A 23,621-nucleotide genomic window follows, 5' to 3' on the forward strand; every position below is an offset into this window, starting at 1 on the left:
ACAAATATTGAAATCAAACTTATTAAATCATTTGGAAAATAATTTTACTATAGCTTTAAGTAACGCCACGAGACTAGGCGTATAGACGAGGAAGAGGAAGAAACAGTTCTTCATCTTCTCTGCACATACCCTGCTCTGAATCGAAAACGCAAGAATTACCTAGGAGAATTCTTCTTTAACGATCTAAACGATCTAAATCATATCAGTATAATCAGCCTCTCACGTTTCGTAAGGTACTCAAACTGGTTCCGTTGAGCTTAGGAGGAAGCCTCAAGATTCATGTGGTATCACAATGGGACATTAAACTGGCCTAAGTGTGTCTGTTTCCATCTTGAACAGCCACTATAACCTAACCTAACCTTTTAATTTTTTTTAGAAAAATCCAATACACATCAAAGAACGAAAACAACTAAAAGCTAAAAAAAAGCACCTTTTTCGACTGAAGTGTCTCTTGCAAAAATTAAGATATTGATTTCCAACTTATCAGTGTAAGTCGCAACTCATCGTTTTTTTTAAAGGGTTTCCAAAGCTCATATATTATTGTTTGACTAACAGAGAAAACAAGAAGTTCTAATTTTCTAACGACTACATCTGGTATCCCTCAAGATTCTATACTGGGTCCTCTACTATTTCCTTTGTATGTTAATAAAGTTCCTAGTTTAATCAAAAACTGTGTTCGTGTCACTAGTACATTTATGATGACTTTCAACTAAAACTGTGTTGTCTTTCGGTCTTATTAACCATGGGCCCTCCTATGGACTCCTATGGACTATGTCAACGAAGTAATTGACAAAATTTTGATCATTTTAAATGTTGGTCTGATATAAGCGCGGTCTTCTTTTGAATCCTTTAAATTCATAACGTGTAGTATTTTTAAGAAAGAGTCCAAATCTTGTTTAGATTCTCCTGATTTTGTAAGGTATTGACCTCATTGAATCAAAAATCTAAATTTCTTACCATTAAGTAAGGTACTTACGCAAAAATTAAAAAGGTTCCAATGATTTTCAGTTACAAATTTAACTATGTAGTCTGCGTTTCACTTTTTATTAAAGACACATCTGAACACTGTTCCTAAATACCTATTTTTAACACTTTTTCATTTGGAACTCCGCAATCAGAAAAAAAAATTGTCTTTATGAAACACAGACCGCAAGGCCTCTGGGATTTTTCTCTGGCGCACTTTCAATAATAATTCATTTGAGGTAACATTTTATAATTTAATATGTGAAATGCCAACCAACATCCTTTTTCTTCCTTCATCCCTCGAAATCCGAAAATAGTGAGTTTATATGTGGCGAATGCATCATCATACACCGCACCAATTATGCCAACATACTGCTCTCATACCGCCCGTAGTCTCCGCGTGCCACACATCCTCCAACTCCATATGCCGCACAATAATAAGGCTTCATACATTATACCACAATTGTTGACTTATGACTTTATATGGCGAAGCTCTTATTCTTGTTTCATTTTGTAATTTTTGTTTTTGTCAACTTTGAACCTCATATTAATAACCACAACGAAAGTACCAAGGAAATTAAATATAATAATTCATTGCAGCAGTAAGTTCGTTCGCAACCAACATCGCCGCCGCCATCCACCGCCGAACAACACAGTTAAGTTATTAAATGGCGGCACAGTGGTATAGTGGCATATGAGCTTTATGCTTTCCACAAGTCCCAAAAAGACCGAGAAAGCCACTTGTAATTCGCTCTCGGCCTTACCTTCCTTACCTTGGCAAAAAAAACAACAACAAAAATAAAGTAAAAATATAATAATTTTTGTCAATGGTAGGGAGGGAAAAAAAGAAGGATTTAAGTACACAGATTTATTATTTTACTAACATGATGTTGGGTTGGAATTCCAGGCTGTTCTAGGGAGTCTGCTACTCGCACAGAAACAGGATGCAGGTCTCCCCAAAAAACCTATACAAGATGTACATAAGTAAAGTTTAACTGAATTGTTAGCTACTATACTTAAACGTTCACAAGTATTTATGGGAAATATTTTCGCATCGTTATTTAAACAGTCGTGCGTCGTAGCTCAAGAAGTAGTTGGAAATTATGTTTGTTTTCTATTTCGAAAGCCAAATTAAATGGAAGTTATATGGAACGAATTCTGGACAACATATTTTAGTTGATATAAAATAGGTATTTAATAATTCACTAAAGGATAATGAATCCTAAGGATATGAGGAAATTGTTTAGTTGTCACTTTAGTCAGAGTTATATGTTTATTACATAATAATTTTAAAACAAAAACGGGAATCTACTGGCGAAAGGTAAAGTTATAGATTCTAATTCTTAGAAGGCATTGAGCATTGAAGATGGAAGGCCAATACACGTACAAATAAATTTAATATTTTAAGAAGTCTTCTAAATCATAATATATGTACATATGTGTTTTTTACGCTAATATATGTATATACATACGTTATTACCATTTTGACTGCAAATATTAGGTGTGTCTATAACTTGAAAAATGTCAATACAACTTTTAAATGCATATACTCGTAAAACACTGTAAAAAACTGTTGTGAGCTGCAATAAATTCTAGTAACAAATTTTCATTGCACCTTCAAAATTGCAGTTTAAAAAAGTAAAAACATTTATAAAATAAGTTATATTTTAAACTGAAATCTAAATATAAAAATAAGTTAGTACCCAATCGAGTTCAAATTTTTCAATCAACCATTAAAGTTTAGAGTGTAAATCTGTTGGAATTATGTATGATTGTACTTTACAATACTCAAGACTTAAACATGCTCAAAATGTAATTTATATTTATTTTAATTTTTTGTTCAGTTTGTTTGTTCAGTGTTCGGTTCGAAATGTGTTTCGCGCTTTACGTCCGATTTATGGTCTACATAATCGACCAAGTGAGCAAACAATTAATGCGATTGTGACCAAGTTTCGCACTCAGTTTACTTTATTGGACATTAAACCAACCACACGAATGCGTACAGTGCGTACAGAAGAGAATATTGCGTCTGTTTCTGAGAGTGTTGCTGAAGACCGTGAAATGTCGATTCGTCGCCGTTCGCAGCAATTGGGTTTGTGTTATTCGACCACATGGAAGATTTTACGCAAAGATCTTGGTGTAAAACCGTATAAAATACAGCTCGTGCAAGAACTGAAGCCGAACGATCTGCCACAACGTCGAATTTTCAGTGAATGGGCCCTAGAAAAGTTGGCAGAAAATCCGCTTTTTTATCGACAAATTTTGTTCAGCGATGAGGCTCATTTCTGGTTGAATGGCTTCGTAAATAAGCAAAATTGCCGCATTTGGAGTGAAGAGCAACCAGAAGCCGTTCAAGAACTGCCCATGCATCCCGAAAAATGCACTGTTTGGTGTGGTTTGTACGCTGGTGGAATCATTGGACCGTATTTTTTCAAAGATGCTGTTGGACGCAACGTTACTGTGAATGGCGATCGCTATCGTTCGATGCTAACAAACTTTTTGTTGCCAAAAATGGAAGAACTGAACTTGGTTGACGTGTGGTTTCAACAAGATGGCGCTACATGCCACACAGCTCGCGATTCTCTGGCCATTTTGAGGGAAAACTTCGGAGAACAATTCATCTCAAGGAATGGACCGGTAAGTTGGCCACCAAGATCATGCGATTTGACGCCTTTAAACTATATTTTGTGGGGCTACGTCAAGTCTAAAGTCTACACAAATAAGCCAGCAACTATTCCAGCTTTGGAAGACAACATTTCCGAAGAAATTCGGGCTATTCCGGCCGAAATGCTCGAAAAAGTTACCCAAAATTGGACTTTCCGAATGGACCACCTAAGACGCAGCCGCGGTCAACATTTAAATGAAATTATCTTCAAAAAGTAAATGTCATGGACCAATCAAACGTTTCAAATAAAGAATCGATGAGATTTTGCAAATTTTATCCGTTTTTTTTTTTTAAGTTCTCAAGCTATTAAATCACCGTTTACTATATTCGGTAGGACTGAGAATAGGTTTTTATCTATTTTTAAATTAGTAAGTGCTATGGTTTAATTGCATCAACATCGCACATGGTACCACGATCTTACGATAGTATTTTGTGACCTTTACATTATCATTGCCAACTTCACCAAATCGAAATGCATCTTATTAAATGGACACTGAATTAAATCGTGAACTACAATACAATACTGTAGAAATGGGTCGCACTAATGAATAAAGAACAAAGAACCATTTATGACCACAGCGTGCTCGCAGTTTTGGCAGGACAATATGGATTTTTTTTGGATGCACCAAATGTCAGGTGGAACTGTCAAAACATTCCTTATTTCGCTAATTATTGCGTAAATACGATCAAATAATGGTATCGCATTGGCTGTTGCATCTTCTGGCGTTGCGGCAACTTTATTGAATGGAGTTAGAACAGCTCATTCAGTATTTAAAATGCCACTAAATATTCAAAATAACCCAGACGCGGTGTGCAATAAAGAAAAACGATCATCTATAGCCACAGTCCTGAAACAGTGTAAATTATTATTTGGGATGAATGCATGTATGCGTGTTCAAATGATTCAAGATCAGTCCGTTGAATCATTCTCAAAACAACTGTTATATATAGGCGACGGAAAAGTTACTACAGATGAAACGGGATGCATATAATTACAGGACGATTTCTGCAAGATTTTTAATTCACAAGATGCTCTCATTGACCAGATATTTCTAGATATACAAGTACAGAGACAATATACAAATCATGAGCGGCTGGCAGAAAGAGCAATTTTAGCAGAAAAAAATGTGGATGTCAACGAATTAAATCTAAAATACAACATTTCTTACCATGAGACAAATTTATTGACACGGTTTGTGATGCTACCGAAGCGGGAAATTATCCAACGAAGTTTTTGAACTCATGGGATTTACCAGGTTGGATCTCTGGTAATTTTTTTTCGTAATTTGATCCCACTACGATTATGCGACGGCACGCGATTAGTAATTAAAATATAAGTAAAAAATGTTATCGAAGCCATAATTCTAAATGACAAATTCTGAGCTCAAAATATATTATTACCTCGAATCCCTTTTATACCCACAGATTTGCCAATTCAATTTAAACACCTTAAAATTCCAAATAGATTTGCACTCGCAATGACTATCAGTAAGCCTCAAGGCCAAACGATGTCTGTCTGCTGCTTAGATTTGATCACTTCGTTTTATTTTAACACGGACAATTTTACGTGGCGAGCTCTCGATTGGGCAAACCATCCAGTTTGTTTGTATGGGCGAAAGGTGGGATCACAAAAAATATTGTGTGCTCTGTTGCATTGATGGATTGATATTGTTTTTTGCAGTATAGTCATAATTAGCGATATTTAATTTTAAAGAATTAATTTTAATAAATTAAAAAAAATTGTTTGGTGATTTGTTATATTAATATTTTGCCACCGTTTACAGTGCTCTATAGCTCTCCCACTTATATATCACATCCTTACACACTTGCAATAAGTTATTTATTTCTATCAAAATATTCTCTAGAAATTATTTAGATGACAAAGCAACGTTTGTCGGGTCAGCTAGTTATTTTATATAACAATGTTTTGAAGAAAATAAAATAAGTTCGAAAAACAATTTTTAGCGATTGTTATAACAATTGTAACTACTATGGTAGTAATATATTTTGTGTCGTAGACATAAATGTCAAATGAATTCTTTTTTAAATTTTACCGCATGTCAAAAACTTGATTCCAATTATTAGTATTAGCATAACTTCTTATAATTTAAAACTATATTGATGTCAAAAGCTTGAAAAAACTGTCGCTTTTTTTATTAGCTCGGTAAAAATACAAAACTGATTTAATTTTTTTTTCCAAAGACATTCTACACATTTTGATGTAAGGCTAGATATTTGAAGTTGAAAACTCTTTTGGTTTTTGAGATGTAACTTATTATTAACTTCCCATAGGAAGTTATGGTTATGGGTCCGATTTTTTAAATTGAAAATTAGTCGAAATAAAAGATTTTTAGTAAGTCCGTAAGTCCGTACATCCGTACGTTCGTGACGTTTTTTTCGTAGTCCATAGCGCAAGAACAAGAAGAGATATCGACTTCAAATAAATTGTTATACAGATAATAAGGCAGAAAGATGCAGAAATTTTGGTTAACCCTAAATATCTCATGAGCCAATGACGCTAGAGACTTGAATTAAATTGTATATTATATATTGTAACGTAATACCACACAAATGTATTTTTTGAAAAAAATCCAATTAACGGTTGTTTTATCAATAAAAAAAAATTTGTCACACCGACAACTTTACGAATATAAAATGATTTTTAAAAAACGTTACTTGACTCAAATATCTTTTCAAAAATTTGAGATTATGGCTTTCAACTTATTTTAACTTATAAGAAATATTGTTTTTAACATTATGACATATTTTGAGAAAAATCGAATTGACAGTTTTTTTTTACAAAAAATAAACACCTAAGCAAATAAATTAATAAAAGTTTGTAAAAATTGATTTTCGACTCAAATATCTTTTCAAAACTTTGAGATATTATCTTTAAACTACTTTTATCTTTTAAAAAATATTGTTGTTAACATTCAGTAAAATTTTAAGAAAAATCGAATTAAAAGTTTTCTTACAAAAAATAAAAACCTTAGACAAAAAACAATTAAAACTTGGTAAAAAATTACTTTCGACTCAAATAGCTTTTCAAAAATTAAAACCATTTTCTTCAACATTTTTTATTTCATTCAATAGTTTCTTTTATAAAAATGCAATAGTCTGTTTTTAAGTGAATAAAATAAAATAGACTAAAAATCAAATTTCTAATTTGACAAAACTAGATTTTCAAACTAAAACCTATTTCCTTATATGAAAAATATTGTCGGTAATTTAAAAATGTTTAAGAACACGAAAACCTAAAAACTTTTAAGCAAGACAAATCGACAGACGGGATGGCAAGTTATCAGTGTGGGTAGGACACCAGACTCGTTTCATTTATTTTATTTATATATTTTTGGTAACAGAATAGCATCTTGCACCATAGAATTTTTAGCCATACGATGTCCTTGTATATAAATATAATATCCTTTCTGCAATTTGTAAGAGTGCTTCGGTTCATTATCTTGCGAGAATTCTCAATAAATGTAATGTCCTTTTAACCAAAAAGCATTTTTCCCGATTTATTCCATAGCACATGTTTCCTTTAATTCACAAATTGGTTAGCTTCGGAAAGTGAAAAATCTTTAAAACCTTTCAGTCATCAAATGTAACCAATCATTCTTCGCGTAAGTTTGTTGTATTTATGAAGTCTGTAATAAATATCAATTTGTTTCGTGATTTAAAAGCAAGTTAGAGAGTAAAATATGTTATATTTTGCGATAAAATGAGGGTGATGAATTGTTCACTTTTACTCCAAAAAAAAAAAATTTCAATGAACAGCTGATTGTTGATTTTACATTTCGAAACAGAATCGTTCTACTAAAAGCATTCAATTTTCTTTGTATTCCCATCGGTAATTTTTACAGAATTTTTTAATGAAAGGTATAACCAACCTTCCAAACAAATTTAATTGATGTGTTTCTATTTTAAAAACCAATTAAAATTATACTTGTATAACAATAGAAGACATAAAATGTATTTTGTAAATATTTTGGTGATTTTACTTAAACAAATTTATAGAACAGGTATCTAACTTTTCAATGCATTAAACAAAATTTGTAGGCACTTTTGTACAGAATTTCGATTTTCTAGAAAGTGTTTGAAGCTTGGTTTCCAATTCTATATAAATTACAAGAAATATATTATGTCCAATTTTCTCCATCGCCATGAAGGATAAATTTGAGAAAGGCACCAAAACATGTCCTTTTGAGCATTAATAAACAACCATCTCAAGAAAGGACAGTAAATTATTGTAATCCATATGAGCACCTTTCAAAATCTTTTGATGTGAATTAATTGCTTTATTATAAATAATTCAAATACAAGACCATACAGTTGGGAGCGGACCTAAATACTTTGTGGTGAAATGACCTTGTTTTCAAATTGTCAACGAGTATAATCAAAATTTTGTATGATACTGTTTAAAAACAATCATATGTTCTGTATCCTGTAAGTTTGAATACTTTAAATCAGTATTTTCAATAAAGATATTATGATTTATATCTTATGCAGTATTTGGATCTAAATCCAAAGATGGTTCTATTTTTATTGATGATAATGTTTTATTTGTTTTTATAGAGAACATTTCTATAACCATGCCATTCAAACGCTCGCGCAGAATATCGATTTTGTCTTAAGTCGTGTTGGACTATGGAAACCATTTGTCTCAACAACAATTCTAAGAAGTACGGACCGATGACATCTGCAAGCTTAAATTTACAACTAACAGTAACTTTATTTAAATGCATTAGCATCTTGAGCATCTTGAATGGACTGGTATAGTTCCAAATCCGACATATTGCTTATTCACGTACCCTTTCACCAAAAAAATTGGCCTGATCGCTAATGATGATTATTCGACCAAAATAGGGATCAACTTAAAACAGTTCGTTTGGTTTCAGCTCTTGAGTCAGTTGGATCTTGTTTAAGTGGTATCCGACAGGTCAAATTATTGTGAGTGACCTCAGATTCTGCTGCATTCTTTAACGAACAGCGGCGATGTTTTCACAACATCTTGTGTTTCGTAAAAGGACGACCTTGTACCCCATAAAAAGGAGGTAATGAGCGCATCGTTATACTGCTAGAGAACATCCATTTTGATAATAAAATTAAAGTTAAAAATTAGTGTTTTTAGTGACTAAAAGAAAATATTTTACAGAAAGTAAAAGAAAATATATGGCCACCATGAGCTATCAAAATCAAACCGTCCCCATTATAATTACATAAATATGGGATGAATATAATTACAATTTAAATACAAAATCTCTCACATTGTAACTTGCTCTATTAAGATCTTGAAAAATTGTCAATTTTAATATTTAAGTAAACTCATTTTTCAAATCAAAAATGTTATTATCACATATGCACATAGGTACAATGAAATAGAACTTATTAGATCACCTTAAGTATCAAAGTGTCAGTGCACTTTACAATTACCACTAGAATCCTTAATATAATGCACTTTCAATTAAATTTGTCTTAATAAAGGACAAGCTACCCTAAATACTAATTTACAGGGATTTGTTCCGATGTTAAGTTTTTCTGTCGATTTGAAATATTTATGGAATCGAAGGTCGTAAGGTTCTAAACTTTTATTATTTTTCCTAAAGCCATATTTTCTTAAAATTTGTTAAAATCATGTTGGAGATTGAACTAAATATCAAAGTCATTCAACTCATGGTCTCAATTGCATTGCACTTTTTTAAAATCGATATCTCATTTTCTCGAAAAATTCCAGAAAAAAATCAAATACAAACCAAATTGACGCCCGAATCTAAAAATTATCCTTCATGCAGAAAATATATTTTAAAATTGTGTTATTGTATCAACACACAAAATACGGAAGTTATGAGACGACGACGAAGACGATGAAGATAAAAATATCATAATAAGGAAGCTCGAAACCTCAGCAAAGAAAAACGATTTGACCCGCAGCTATGTAACCGCACATATTTTTATTTTTTCTTATAAGGCGAATGGGCGGTAATCAAACCCTCGGTAATACTCTTATCCAATCCCACCCTCTTTTAAAAAAATTCGTTCTCTTTTTTCACTTTGGTGGGATGTGATATTTAGGATTTCTGGTTCTTATGCTCCAAACCGTTTATGATGCTCTCCACACTTTGATGCAACTCGTTTAAGGATCCACTTTCAAGCCAAAGAAAATAAAATGGTTATCTAGACGACACCTTCTTCTTATTCGTTTCTTTTTTACTTTTAATCTGTGTTTCAAGTTTATTCGTTTTCTCGATTTGCCACTATGACACAAGAAAGAAGAGAAGACTATTTCCTTTCTCTCCTCATGCTCCTTCGTGTATGGGCCTTTTGAAAATGTTTAACCAAGCGTGAAAGGAGTTTCCATAATTCTGGAAAATTTAATTTAGTTTGGCCAAAATCCGGATGCATTGAAGAGCAATACCACAAAGTTGTACAAGGAACCGGGAAAAAGATTGTTTTGATGATAAAATTGTACAGCGGGACCGATATGAGGTTGGAGTTATGAAAATATTAAAATAGCTGGACTTTTATTTTTAATCGTTTTATCTTTTGCATCCGGATGTTTTCTTTTTAACTTTTTTGAACTCAGGATGCATTTTCATTTGTTTTATTTTTAGTTAATTTATATAAAGATTGTTAACCATTTGTTTGACACATTTAAAAACGTTTTGAGGTAAAATAAACAAAAAGTGTTGCTATATAAAGTTTACAAATATAGATTGAAACCCATTAAAGAAGAAAGTAAGGAGTTTCTGACGACGCACCATTAAGTCGATATGACCCAACTGCCATTTTTAAAACATTTGGTAAAAGCAACAAACTAATTTAATCAATTATCAAAATTAATCAAAAAATATTGAGCATTTGCACTAGTGTACCATATTTTTATTTTATTGCGAAAATAAACAAAAATATAAAAATATGCATAAAATAAAATAACATGGCCCAACCTAAAATTGTAACCATTAACTTAAAAAAAAGAAAATCTCAGGTGTTTTTGTATTAAGAAATAGGAAAATTAGTGCTTGAATAAAAAATGAAATAGTGTTTTTTTTTTTCGTTTTTAATGTTTTGTTAACAATTTTAAAAAAAAAAAATAATTTTGCGAACACAAAATAGCACATGGTTTCAAAATGTTTGAAGCAACTCCGTTTTCAACTCTTTTTTTAAATAAATACAAAAATTATCGACCACTTATACCAGAAATGTCTCCGAGGTTTTTTATACATTCTTTTGATACAATTTGGCTTGGAGATATATTTGCAAATTTTTATTTAAAATGCTTTAGTTTGCCAGTATAATTGATGTTTTTTATACGTCAATAACCAAACATTTGTCATTCTTATGGTTTTCCTTACATTCAGAATCCTGACAATTTTGTGCTTAATTTGTAATGTTAAGTTGTACTCACGCATATACATAATTATTATAATTTGGTATTTTTCTATGAAAACCCCTTTTTTGTAAATTGTACCGAAACTAGCGGCAAGTTTTTGGTTTTCACGGATAAAAAGCAGCAATTGTTTGCATATTTAAAATTAATTGGTGACCAAAAACCAAAAAGTGTCAGGATTGCTGAATTCAAGAAAACGAGTGGAAAGTCAAAAAAACAGCATCTAAAGTTTATTCGAAAAAGATATTTTTATTTTTACTGTACAAAAACTACAAGATATTTTTGATTCAAAGTGTACCAAAACCCATCGCTGCTGCCCAATATACTTTTTCCTTTGGTCACTTTTGCTATCACACGATTGAGAGACGGATGTCTCTGTTCAATAAAGCAAAATTAAGCTTTTAAAATTAAATAAAAGTAATACTAAAAAATCAAATCTTATGTGGTCAGAAACATGCGAAAAAGCTTTTCAAGTTCTCAAGGATGACTTGTGCAAACGCACTATGCTTTTCCACCCAAAACTGCTGTCAGAAATCAGTATTATGGTATACGCGTCTGGCGACGCCATCGGCGCAGTTCTTCAGCAATACCATAATAGTTTCAACGTTCGATCGCGAACTACTAGCTGTTTTCAAAAACGTTAAACATTTTTAGTATTACGTGGAAGGTAGAGAAATAACCGTCTTTACCGATCACAAACCGCTTACAAACGCAATTTGCGCAAAAACGGAAAAAAGGAATTCAGAATATACTCGCGGATACGCTATCTCGATCATATATTGAATTAATAGACTTTAAAAATATTAATATTCCAAGTCTTATCAAAAAACAAGAAAATGACGATGAGTTAAAGTCACTTTTAAAAGAGCAAAAACTAAAAAAAAACGATAATTCCAATTTATAACACTGAAATGTGGTGCGAAACCTCTTCCGGAAGAAAACGTCCCAGAAATTTTTTGACGCACAATTTTCGATAACCATCATAAGTTATTACATCCTGGTACAAAAGCAATGGGTAGGCTAGTGACGGAAAAATAATTCTGGCCCAAGATGGACAGTGATATAAACGGATGGACAAAAGCTTGTATCTCGTGTCAGAAATTTCCAAGCATACAAGTTCTAAACATGGAATTTTTCCAGTTCCGAAAGGCTGATTTTTACACATCCATATGGATTTGGTTGGTCCTTTACCACCATCTCAAGGTTTACGTACTATCGTCCTGGCAAGAGGCCATTCCGCATAAAAACATGAATGCTTCCACCGTTGTAACCGCTTTTAAACAACACTTTTTTCCCAGATTCGGAGTACCTCAAAAAATCACAACTGATCAGAGAACTCCATTTGAGTCAAGCCTCTTCAAGGAAATCTCAGAAACTCTTTTAAAAATCGAATATGAACAACGACTTACCATCACCAAGCAAATGGTTTAGAAGAACGGTTTCACCGCCAACTCAAAGAATCTCTACGCGCTCACGAAGATAAACAAAATTGGTATTCAAATTTACCTTGGACTCTTCTCGGCATTCGTTCAACGATAATTGACACCATTAATGTAACGCCAGCTCAATTGTTATACGGACAAAAATTACGCTTGCCCACTGAACTGATCGATCCCAAGCCTTTGAATCCAATTTATATTTCGTCGGCAGCTGGAGAAATCACTCAAGCTATTTCACAAACGCCGTGTTCAAGTAGAAACCGAAACCAGAAATACATTTTTGTTCCAAAATATTTGAAAACATGCAAATACGTTTTCGTTCGTGAATAGGTAAACCGTGGAAGTTTGAATCAACCGTACAAAGGTCAAACCCTAGTGGGTTTACACTTTGCATATTAATAATGTAAACGCTACATAACTTCCCGCCAAAATTATTTTATTATTTCGAAAGTTAAAATTGACAACAGGGTTTCTCTTTATGATCATCCTAGGTTATATAATATATTAAACTAAAAGCATATGGTTGTAGAAATGAAAACAGCAATTGATATATTGCAGTTGTCATACTGAATTAATCAGCTCTCTCCGCTGAAATGGCCATTTTCAAATTGAAAACTTCGATTGTCAATACTGTTTGGATTAATTTAAAAAAAAAAAACTTGAAAGAACGTTTTTTTTTGCGGCTGCAAGGAATAATATACGTCTGTTGCTTTAGGTAAAATGTTTTTTTTTTATAATTTACAGGCACTCAAGGGGTTATTAGTACCCTTTATATGTTTATATTTAAACACAGTTCGAGCGTTAGGAAAATAGGGAAGGATTTAAAAGGAGATACCGATGCGCATTGGTCTTAAAGTTCTGAACATCAAAATGGGAGGGAAAAACAGAGTTGGCTAAAGCATTCCACATTATCGAAGTACGATTTAAGAAACAATCTCTATATCTGACACTACGCCCGATATGAGCTCAAGGGTAAACTGATGAGCATTCCTGATAGTGCGAGTACAACGGATGAATCGTTTAAGGGGTGGAATGCAACTGGCTAATTCAACAGAACATTGTTTGTAAAAATATCGCTAAAACAACGAAACGCATAAAACATTGCGGCGGTGTTCTAGCGATGTAAATGTTTCGATTATAGTTCTATCGCCTATCATTTTTAAAGCCCTGTTTTTGTATTCTATCCAAGAGATTTAATCTTCTTTTAGGGGCACCTGCCCAGATATGCATGGATATGGATGAATGAAGGCTTTGTAATTTCAGCCCGATCAGAAAGGGTGACAAATTTCTTGCACCGTCCTCGCGTCGTGTCGGAGAAAACTTAAGCACCTTGCAGCATTTTTGACAATATCAAAGATATGATCGTTCCATAAAAGGTGATCTGTGATACACATGCCAAGTACTGGCAGTTGATTAGTTTCTTGGATGCAAGTACCACTCATAGATAGTGGCATCGTTTGTGTGTTATACGCTTTAACGACAGGAGACAGCATTGAGTTTTCGAAGCATTAAATTCTACACGGTTTTTGATACCCCATTGTACAATGCTGTCAAGATCAGAATTTAATGAGCTTATCATACGCTGCCGTTTAAGTTCCACATCCGAAGGACAAGGATGTGAATCTAGATACGAGTATGAGAAGCTGAGGGTACTGTCGTCGGCGAAACAGGTTAATGGATTAGAAGTGGCAGACATAAGATCATTTATGAATATAAGGAAGAGAGTTGGAGACAAAACGGAGCCCTGGGGGACACCAGCGTTTGTTTTATGAATTTCAGAGTTGAAACCATCCAATACAACTTGTATTGAACGGTTAGAAAGGCAATTTCTAATCCAACGAAAAAGAGATTCATCAATACCAAAAGCACGCATTTTCGATAAAAGAGCTTGGTGCCAAATCATATCCAATGCTTTCGAAATATCAAGTGCAATAATCTTACTTTCTCCAAAACGATGTAAAGATTTATTTCACTGTTCGTTGAGATAAACCATGAGATCACCAGTGGACCGATTGCTGCGAAAGCCATACTGTCGGTCAATAAGAAGCTTCCGCTATTCAAGATATTTCTTAAGCTGAAAATTAATCAGCGTTTTCATGACTTTTGAAAGAAGGGTTCTAAGTGCAATTGGACGATAGATGCTTTGCAGCATTCGGCTTTTTTAGGGACAGGCTGGACAAATGCTATTTTCCATCCTTTTGGAAAGCGACCTGTAGAGTAGGAAAGATGGAAAAGTTTTGCCAGCGATGAAAACCATTCATTCAGAGTACATACATCCACCAATTTTTTAATTTGTTTTGTAAATGTGTAAAAGTGGATTGACTCGTTTTTCAGGAATGCCCATCCTTCCAGAAAGATCTGGGAGGTAAAGAAATTTGGAAACTTCTGTCAAATTGAAGTTTAAAGATGGTGTGTTCTGTGTGCTTTGATGAATTGATTCTAAATATTTAAGAATTACGGAGTAGTCAATGATATTTCTAACCCACTGCGAAGAAGATTTGAGGCGAATAGTAAAGCTTACAGCTATTTGTGTTTATTAAGATCTTTAACCATGGAACAACGATATCTTCCAAATGGCATTTTTGCTACGGTTGTAGGATCATAAGCTTTCATTTATGAAATTTTCCATGACCATTTTTAAATTTGAGACGGTCTTTAATTGATTGTGGATCAACGCCATGGAATTTATCTTCAATGCTTAGCCTTTAGATTAAAATTGCCATCATCTCATCTGCAGTGTCTACCATTAAGCCTTGCGTAAATGCCAGCTACCCAAATAAAAAGGGCAACAAATTTAAACCTTTGAGATTTGAATTGACTTTTTTGTAGTTTATTTCAATAAAAGATAAATATTAGTTGAGAAATGAAACTGAGGTTTAGAAAAATAATATTGGGCGCAATTATTATATAAGTAAATTAAATTTAAATATGTTTTATTATGAGTTTTTCTTTTATTTTGAAAAGTTCTTCCGGCCAACTATCTTATTTAAAAAAATAAACTTCTTTACTTACATCAACAACATTTAATTAAATATTTAAGCAATTTTATGAGTTTTAAATGCATTTACTCCTGTTACGGGAAAATCAAGTTCGGATTATTGAATGATTCCTTTAATTGTAGACAATATTTTTCAGCAAGTCTTAGACTTTTATACTAACTTTTATTTTTTAGGCTATGCAAGAATTCAAATGAAACAATAATAGTAAAATACGAGCATCGTAGAAATTTGCTGTGAATTTAAAAGCGTTTTATAATAATGCGTTTCATTTGGAATAGGTTTCTGCTTTTATCTTTAGACATTTGAAAAGTATAAACATAACGCCATTGATAGAACTCTAACTGTTGTACACGCTTAAAAAACGCATTGATTACAAAAATGGCGTACCTTAATGGATCTTATTATTTCTAAAAGACTTCTTTGTTTGCCCATGTTCCATAATCGATTCAAGACCGCCGCAAATGTGCGGATTGGTTTTAGAAAATGTCATAAATCTCAAGGAGGTAATTTTTCTAACAATCGCAAACAATCAATCGATTTTTCTAAAAAAAATATGTGATATCAAAAAAAAACCTCTTATTGGAAAATACTACATAAGTCACATACCTAAAATGGATTTGACGTGCCCTGTAGAAGATATCCTGTCGTGTTTTCAGTATTATTTAGAACTTCTTATTGGAAAACGGAAACTCAAATAAAGTGTTCTAGCACTGCGACGGGAAAATGTCAAGAAGGAATGAATGAGAACTATAAAGGAACTGTTAGTCTTTGTTGTGAATATATAATAGTCACGATATTTTCTCCATCTATAACATCCGAAACCGTAAAAGATAACTTAAGGTTCTGCATCAGTTTCAAGATTCTGTTCAACGAAACCTCAAATTATAACTTTTAATGTAGGGTGGAAAACTTATAAAGTTCTAAAGTTGAAAAGATGCAAAGATGCAATTTGAAATTGGTATAAAAATCATAAGCAAAACTGCAGGCGGAATTTCGGTATTCATCCGTTACATGTTTCGGCACCACATAAATTTATCGGAAAAGGATTTTTATGATTAATTTTGTTGAAAGCGTCGGTAATATCCTACTATTGCCTTTCGTAACAAATTTTGGAAATGTAGGTTCTGACGAAAATTGAGATTAGAATTTAAGAACAAAGGAAACAAAGTTAAAAAGTTCAACGGATTCGACGGAATTCAGCAATCACCTCACCCATTGCATGCTTGCGTCGGAAAAGCACAAATTTAGCGGATGAAGAATTTTATATCATTTCTTTGAATGCGTCGGTGTAGGTTCCCAATATAATCGGGTAAGCATATAGGTACAGGTAATTTGGTCACATATGTATGTTCCGAGATATTCAACCTTAAAGATATTTTCGTATGAGTTTTTGTAGCTATAATATAGGCATATAAAATAATTTGTTTATAATTAATTTTTCATATCATTAGGTGTAAATGCTTACTCTGCTAGGGAATGGCCGTTGATTTCTTAAAGCTTCATGCAATCCTGATGCTGCTTCTGATAGAACAACCAAAGCTTGCGATGGCAAATGATTTCCGCCAAATGTGTTACTTTCCATAATAAAAAAATAATCCTTTTTATATTGTTTTTTTTCTTTCTTTCTTATTTGTTTATTTATTATTTATAGAAATATCAATATTGGTATCTATGCGTATATGTGTCTCACTATACTTAAATCAATCTCTCACATTCATATCAAATCGATTTGATTTAAATTTTGAATATTTTTTTATTGCCGCAAATGATTTTTGTGGAATGAACGAAAATTTAATACAAATTAATACTTGAAGGTTGGTGTAAAAGGTACTCGCCGTAATTTTAAAACACTCTTCACTTTCACTCACGTCCACATTAATCACAATGCATGTATACACCGCGTCGTCGTCGTTGTCGTGTCGTCGGACTTCTCACACCTGGCGGAAACAAGCGTTAACCTCATCACACACCAAATTCTGTGTATATTACTTAATTTGTATCTATATTTATTCACAGATGTATCTATAACCCACGCGCCACTATACTGTATCAATATCAATATCACAAAATTAAATTTATTATCCGTTATGGGGTTTCACACAATATTAAATGCAAATCACCTAATGATCATCAAATGCAATTATCTAATATTACCTATAACACCGAAAGAATCCGTGACAACAATATAAAAGATACACAACAAAAATACACGTCGTTGCCCCGTTGAAGTTGTCGAAATATACACGGAACAAAAAATCAACAACAACAAAAAAGATACAAAAGTATCTGACACAAGAATGCAATCCAACACACCCGTTCGAGGGTTCAACGTTAACTGGATCGCCGCGCAAAAACCAGAAGTCAAAGCCAAAAGCTGCATTCATCCAACATACAACATCGACATTCACATCCACATCTACGAGTATCTAAAAGCAAAAAGATGAAAGGATTCGCTTTGCTTTCGCATTTAGATTCGTTGAACGGCTGCTGCGCAGTAGGAAACGCCTCCGTTTCTCGTTTCTCCCATCATATCGCAGCGCCGCGCCGGCAAAATATCAGATACAAGATACAAGATACATTCGCCCTCCCTGGCCAATTGTGTGAGCATGCAATGGGATTGGTTGGCCAAACCGGTTAGCAGTTCATTGTTCCATCGACCAATGACAGAGATTAACACACACCGAGTGGAGTTGTTGTTGTTGGATTCTTGCTTCCCAAAATGGAACCTACCACAAGTTACACGAGGGAGAGAAAGATACTTAAGTATCTGTGAACTCAGTCAGTCGGATGGCGATGGAGTAGAGTATCTGCTGGGTATCCCCAGAGTGGACAAAACGGCTGGGAGAAGGTTTTGGAGGGAACCATACTAACAACAACAACAAAAAAACTAGGCGTAGGAAGTTGTCTGCATCTAAAAGTGATTTTAGTACCGTCCGAGAGTGTGTTAACATGGAGATAACTAAATAAAGTATCTTGTAGATACTTTTTGTGTTTTATTTTTGTTTGTATCCCTCTTTTGTGTGTTTTGTTTGTGCCCGTTTTTGGAAAATTCAACTTTTATATGGATTTAGATTGTATAGGTTGTAGGTATACGATACGCTAGATACAGTCGATTCCTTAGCAACCCATTCCACCCCAAAACCAAATAAAAAAGTGTACTCAAAAGTATCTCCTATAAATATGTAACGGAGCAGCGAACAGTGTCTATAGGCTGTAGATAGATAGGTAGGTAGGTTTTATCGAGGGTATAGATGGAGGGAATGGAAAAGGTATACCTATGGTTGTTGGTTGGTAATTTAGCTTTAACCAAACCAAACCAAACAATTTCTTGCTCATTAACTCGACGAATAAATGACATTAATTTGCTAGATTGTGTGGCAGTTTGTTATGGATTCTATATGTTGTTGGTATGTGGCACGAAGCATGGAGCTCCAACGACGACAAGATACTCGATAAATTTCCAATAAAAACAATGCCATACTTTGAAGGCGAAGGAATATATGTATATATAAAAAAAGTATCTATCTATACAAAACATAATAGCTGAATGTTCTTGCGCATGAGTATCTTTTGCAAAAGGCATTAAATCTTTTGGTTATAAAGATACATAGTTGTATCTTGTATATATTGTATGATGAGGTTTATGCCTTCTTTGTCTGCATGGTTCTTTTGGAGAAAATTAAATACTAGTCTTTTCGGTACGGTATAGAGAGGTACTGCTACTTCTAAGTATACTACACTTCTACCTCCACTATACTGATACTTCTAGTTAGAGCTAGCTAACCTACCTACCTAACCTACCTACCTATCTAAGTTCGGACTTTCTTTTTTATCTTATTTATATTCCCTCTCTCATACTGGGTGTCATTTTGTTTTTTATTTGGCACTAAATACTTGAACGTTGGCAGCTAATTTATAGAGTGACCAACGACTTTTAGAAATAGCTATATAAGCTATATACCTAGGTAAGCTACATATATGTAGGTATATTTATAGCTAACGTTTGCGTCAAAAGATATAAATTATAAGGTATTTTGGATTGTCTCTGTGAAAATGATGATAATAAAGACAGCTCAGCTGCTAAATACGTACATTAAATAATATTTTATATAGAAACTATATGGAGCTACACCTATATACAGTACATAACTTTGTTATATGTACATATATGGAATGAATTATTACATTATTTTAGTGAGTTTATTTGTGTAATGGTTGGTCATCTTGTATTCAACCTAAGAAATAAATTGTTTAAATTATTGGGAGCAAGTTTAGAAAACATACAGAAGAGTTTTTCTTCAAATAATTTTAGTTTTTACATATTTTTCTATTTCAAAACAATGAGTCTTGTAAAGACGACGTTTTGAGAATTTTATTTTACTAAATTTAACCAAATTGTTTTTTTCTTTTACGTATATCTTAAATGTCCATAAAAACAAACGAAACATACCAAATCAGACCATTTTCAATTACAAATACTGTAGACGCTTGATATAGTGAACTAATAAAAACCAGCCATGTTCATTATTTTGAGATTGTTTAGTATTTCGAGCGGGAGGCTACAAACGCCTTCCAAAGTTAAATTTAGTCAAAAATATACATTTTGTTCAGTGTGAAGATAATTATATGTATTTAATTGATAAACAAACATTGTAATCAAGTTGAAACAGCAAAACAATAACAATTCATAATATATTCTTATATAAAATAACATAATACAAAAACATTTTTACTCATAAAAAAACGAAAAAAGAATTACACTTTTGGAAAGCAGTTTGTCACTTTTGTATGACTTTTTGTTAAATTTAAATTAATTTGAATGGCTTTTTCTTGCAATCGTTCCATGACTTTAATATCAGGAAAGTCCATGAGTCAAGTCATTACCAACTGCAAATCTTCTTTTAGATTTTGTTTTCGGCTTCTTCAATATCCGACAAGACTATATCTTAGTTCTAATCGCCTATGTCACCAGATGTATGCGTAATGTATAAACCTCTTCAGAAATATTTGTGATGTCCTATTGCCTAAGAACACTAAGGGAAATACCATCTTCCTCATCAAAATTTTAGTTGGATTTAAAAATATTTTCCCAACACTTTGCAATGATCGCACCATCTAAGTTATCCCAAGCCGATCGTAAATTGAACACCGCATCGTGATTTCTATTATCGCTTCGCCAATAATTTCTAAAGCAACATAAGAAAATTTAAAGTTTTGTACATTTCTTGCATCTTTGTTATCATTTTTCTACCTTCCTTTTTCAATTACAAGAGGTTTTACTTTTTGGCGTCCTGAAGCATTGGTTCAAGTAATCGTTTGTTTTTTGGATTTTCTATTTGGAGTAGTCTTCTCAACTGACGAAACGTATGTTTTTAAAGGAAGAATCTTCTAATATAAACCTGACTCATCAGCGTTATATATTTGGTCTAGTATGAGATCCATACTCTTTATTTTTTCTTGAAGAACTCGTTTAAAAGGGCAGACGAGTTCTGGTTGAGAGGATAGCTTCTCTTCCGATATTATCAGATATCGAACTACATACCTTTTTTTTTAAATGCTCGTAGCCAACCATCGCCTTGCAACAAAACCATATCTGTTACCATTTATTTTGTTCAGTATAGAAATAGCTTTTTGTTTCAATATCAGTCCACTCACAGGCAGATTTTTTTATACGTTGCTACAAGAACCATTTATACAGCCTTTTTCTACATCTGGAAGTCCGGATGTCCTCAAAGTATTTCTTTTTCCAGGTCCACAATAAGTCTGAGCCGCCGCCACCGTAGCTGTTATATTGTCCCTATTTTATATATAGAACTTGTGGTGGATCTGGCTATTCCATATTGTTTGGGCAGAAACGTTGCAGAAAAACCTGTTTAAAATGTGAATTTAACACTTACCATTCATTCTCAAAGTTAAGAAATGTATAGTACCTGCTGACATCTTCTTTAATACCTCAATTTTTTCAAGAAATGTTGAAAGCTGTTGGGCCATTCTAACTTAACAATGCACTAACATTAACCAGATAACCAGATTTCATAATTACAATTTTGAACAAAAGTAAAAACACAGCAAGAATTTCTGTTTAACTAAGTCAAGTGGCTACTTTCTTTTGTGATTCAGTGTGAGATATACATGAATGAACGGTTATATTTGCTCAAAGGCAGTCGACATACTGTAGACGCATTGAAGATGCAATATTCTGGTTCAAACCTTATTAAAAAAATGTGTTGACTATCGAGATTTTTACTGTTCACTATTTGAAGCAGTGCATGTAAAATTTTGGGTGTTCACTATACTCGTACTGTATATCCAAATTTGCGCTCATTGAAATTTAATAGACCAACATAATTTACGAGTATTTAATACCCAATAACTTTTGACTTAGAATTATATATGCTTTTGAATATAAAATATTGCAGAATTTTAACTGAAAAGTATTTAGAAATATAATTCCTTACTTCATTAAATCGCAAGACTGCATTCTACACATATTCTAATACAATAGATCAACCAACCCATGGGTAATCCATTTTTTTTTTTGGAAAAGCCATCCGTAGCACTGCTGTCGGAATAGCTACTATAGTAGCATTTGGCTCCTTTACTGTAGGAAGGGCTACTGTGCTACCCATGTCTCAAAATGGCTCCTTAAGACTCCACATAGAAAATTAATGAAAATATTTTTAAATCCTGATTTCTCACATCCCTGCTGCCATTCAAAATTTAACATCTCTGTTAAACTTTAAAATGTCATGTTTCAATTTCAACTGGAGCACAAGTATAACAGTTTTGCAGTTGAAGTTCAATTCAATGCATGAGCAAGTGAGGTAGCGATATTTTTATCGGCATGCCATAGCTATATCTTATTCATACATTTTGTTAAAACATTCACTGTTAGTTTAGTTACCGTTTGACAAACATTAATAAATTTCAAGAAAGGAGAAAATAAGTTAAAAATGGAAAAGTAAGATCATAATTTTGGATATGCATGGTTCCTTTATTAAAATATTAACATTTTGACAGGTTTTTAATAAAAATATCAAAAACCCAAACAAAACAACCACCACCAAAAGATTCAGAAGCTCCTCCACCACCATCGCTTCCATCGGTAAATACAGAAAAACCGTCTAGCTTATTAGTATTAACGGAAGATGTCACCAACACAACATCTTCTGCAGTAAAAAGAAAGGATCCAGATCCAGCAGACACCAAAGCAAGCAAAAAGAGGGTAAGAAAATTTCGGAACGCCTGGCTCGAAAGTTTTGATTGGATAGAGGAAGGAGTTGGACCTAATAAAACCACAAGACCCTTCTGCAAAATATGCAAGATTAATCTGCCAAATAATTACTCACACCTGGAGAGACATCAAGATTCCCAACAACACACAAAGCTGAAACAATCGTTAATGAAACAGCCACTGATCGATAATATCCAACATACAAAAAATTTCAAGACCAAAACAAATAAAATCAAAACAGCAGAATTGCGAATTATAATGTTTTTAATTCAATAAAATCTCGCAATTTCGTTGATATCACCAATCATTGATTTGATAAAAGCTGTGGCTTCCGACTCCGAAATAGATAAAAGTCTTAAATGTGGAAAAACTAAGGCGACGGAAACAATCAACACGATTCATGAAGAAGGACTGGAAGAAATTGGTAAAATTATTCGAAACCAACCATTTTCACTAATAATCGATGAAACCACGGACGTCAGCACAACCAAATGCTTAGTTTTAGTTGTAAGGTATTCCGATTTTGTTGTACGTAAGGTTAGAGATAAATTTCTGTCATTAATTAGTATAGAAAACTGTGACAGTTAAACATTTACAAAACGATAGTTACTTTTTTTCAAAATATTCAAGTACCTCATAAAAACAAAGTCGGTTTTGCATCGGATAATGCATCTTTAATGATGGGAAAGAAGTCAGGAGTGAAAACCCTTCTGCAAAAAGATCAGCTGCATCTTTGTGTAATGGGATGCATTTGCCACTCATTGCATTTGTGTTCCTCGGCAGCTTCCAAAAAACTTCCCTCACATCTTGAGGCCCTAACCAGAAATATATATTCTTTTTTTGCGCATAGTCCTAATCCTAAGCGAAAACTGGAACTGGAAGAGTTTCAAAAATATTTTTCAGTTGAGGTGCACAAAATTCTTAAGATGTCTTC

At 33.1% G+C, this 23,621-nt stretch overlaps 1 protein-coding gene across 1 annotated transcript in view; it reads right to left on the minus strand.

Moving 5' to 3' along the window:
* LOC129950554 (protein Teyrha-meyrha) overlaps window positions 1-17,769 on the minus strand; it is a 100,179-nt gene extending 82,410 nt beyond the window's left edge. Inside the window, exon 1 of the mRNA XM_056062489.1 lies at window positions 16,919-17,769. Within this exon, the coding sequence (XP_055918464.1) occupies window positions 16,919-17,035 (117 nt within the window). The 5' untranslated portion in view covers window positions 17,036-17,769. The remainder of the gene's footprint in view (window positions 1-16,918) is intronic.
* Between the last annotated feature and the right edge of the window lie 5,852 nt (window positions 17,770-23,621).

This window comes from Eupeodes corollae, chromosome 1, assembly GCF_945859685.1.
Source record: "Eupeodes corollae chromosome 1, idEupCoro1.1, whole genome shotgun sequence".
Classification (NCBI taxonomy): Eukaryota; Metazoa; Arthropoda; class Insecta; order Diptera; family Syrphidae; genus Eupeodes; species Eupeodes corollae.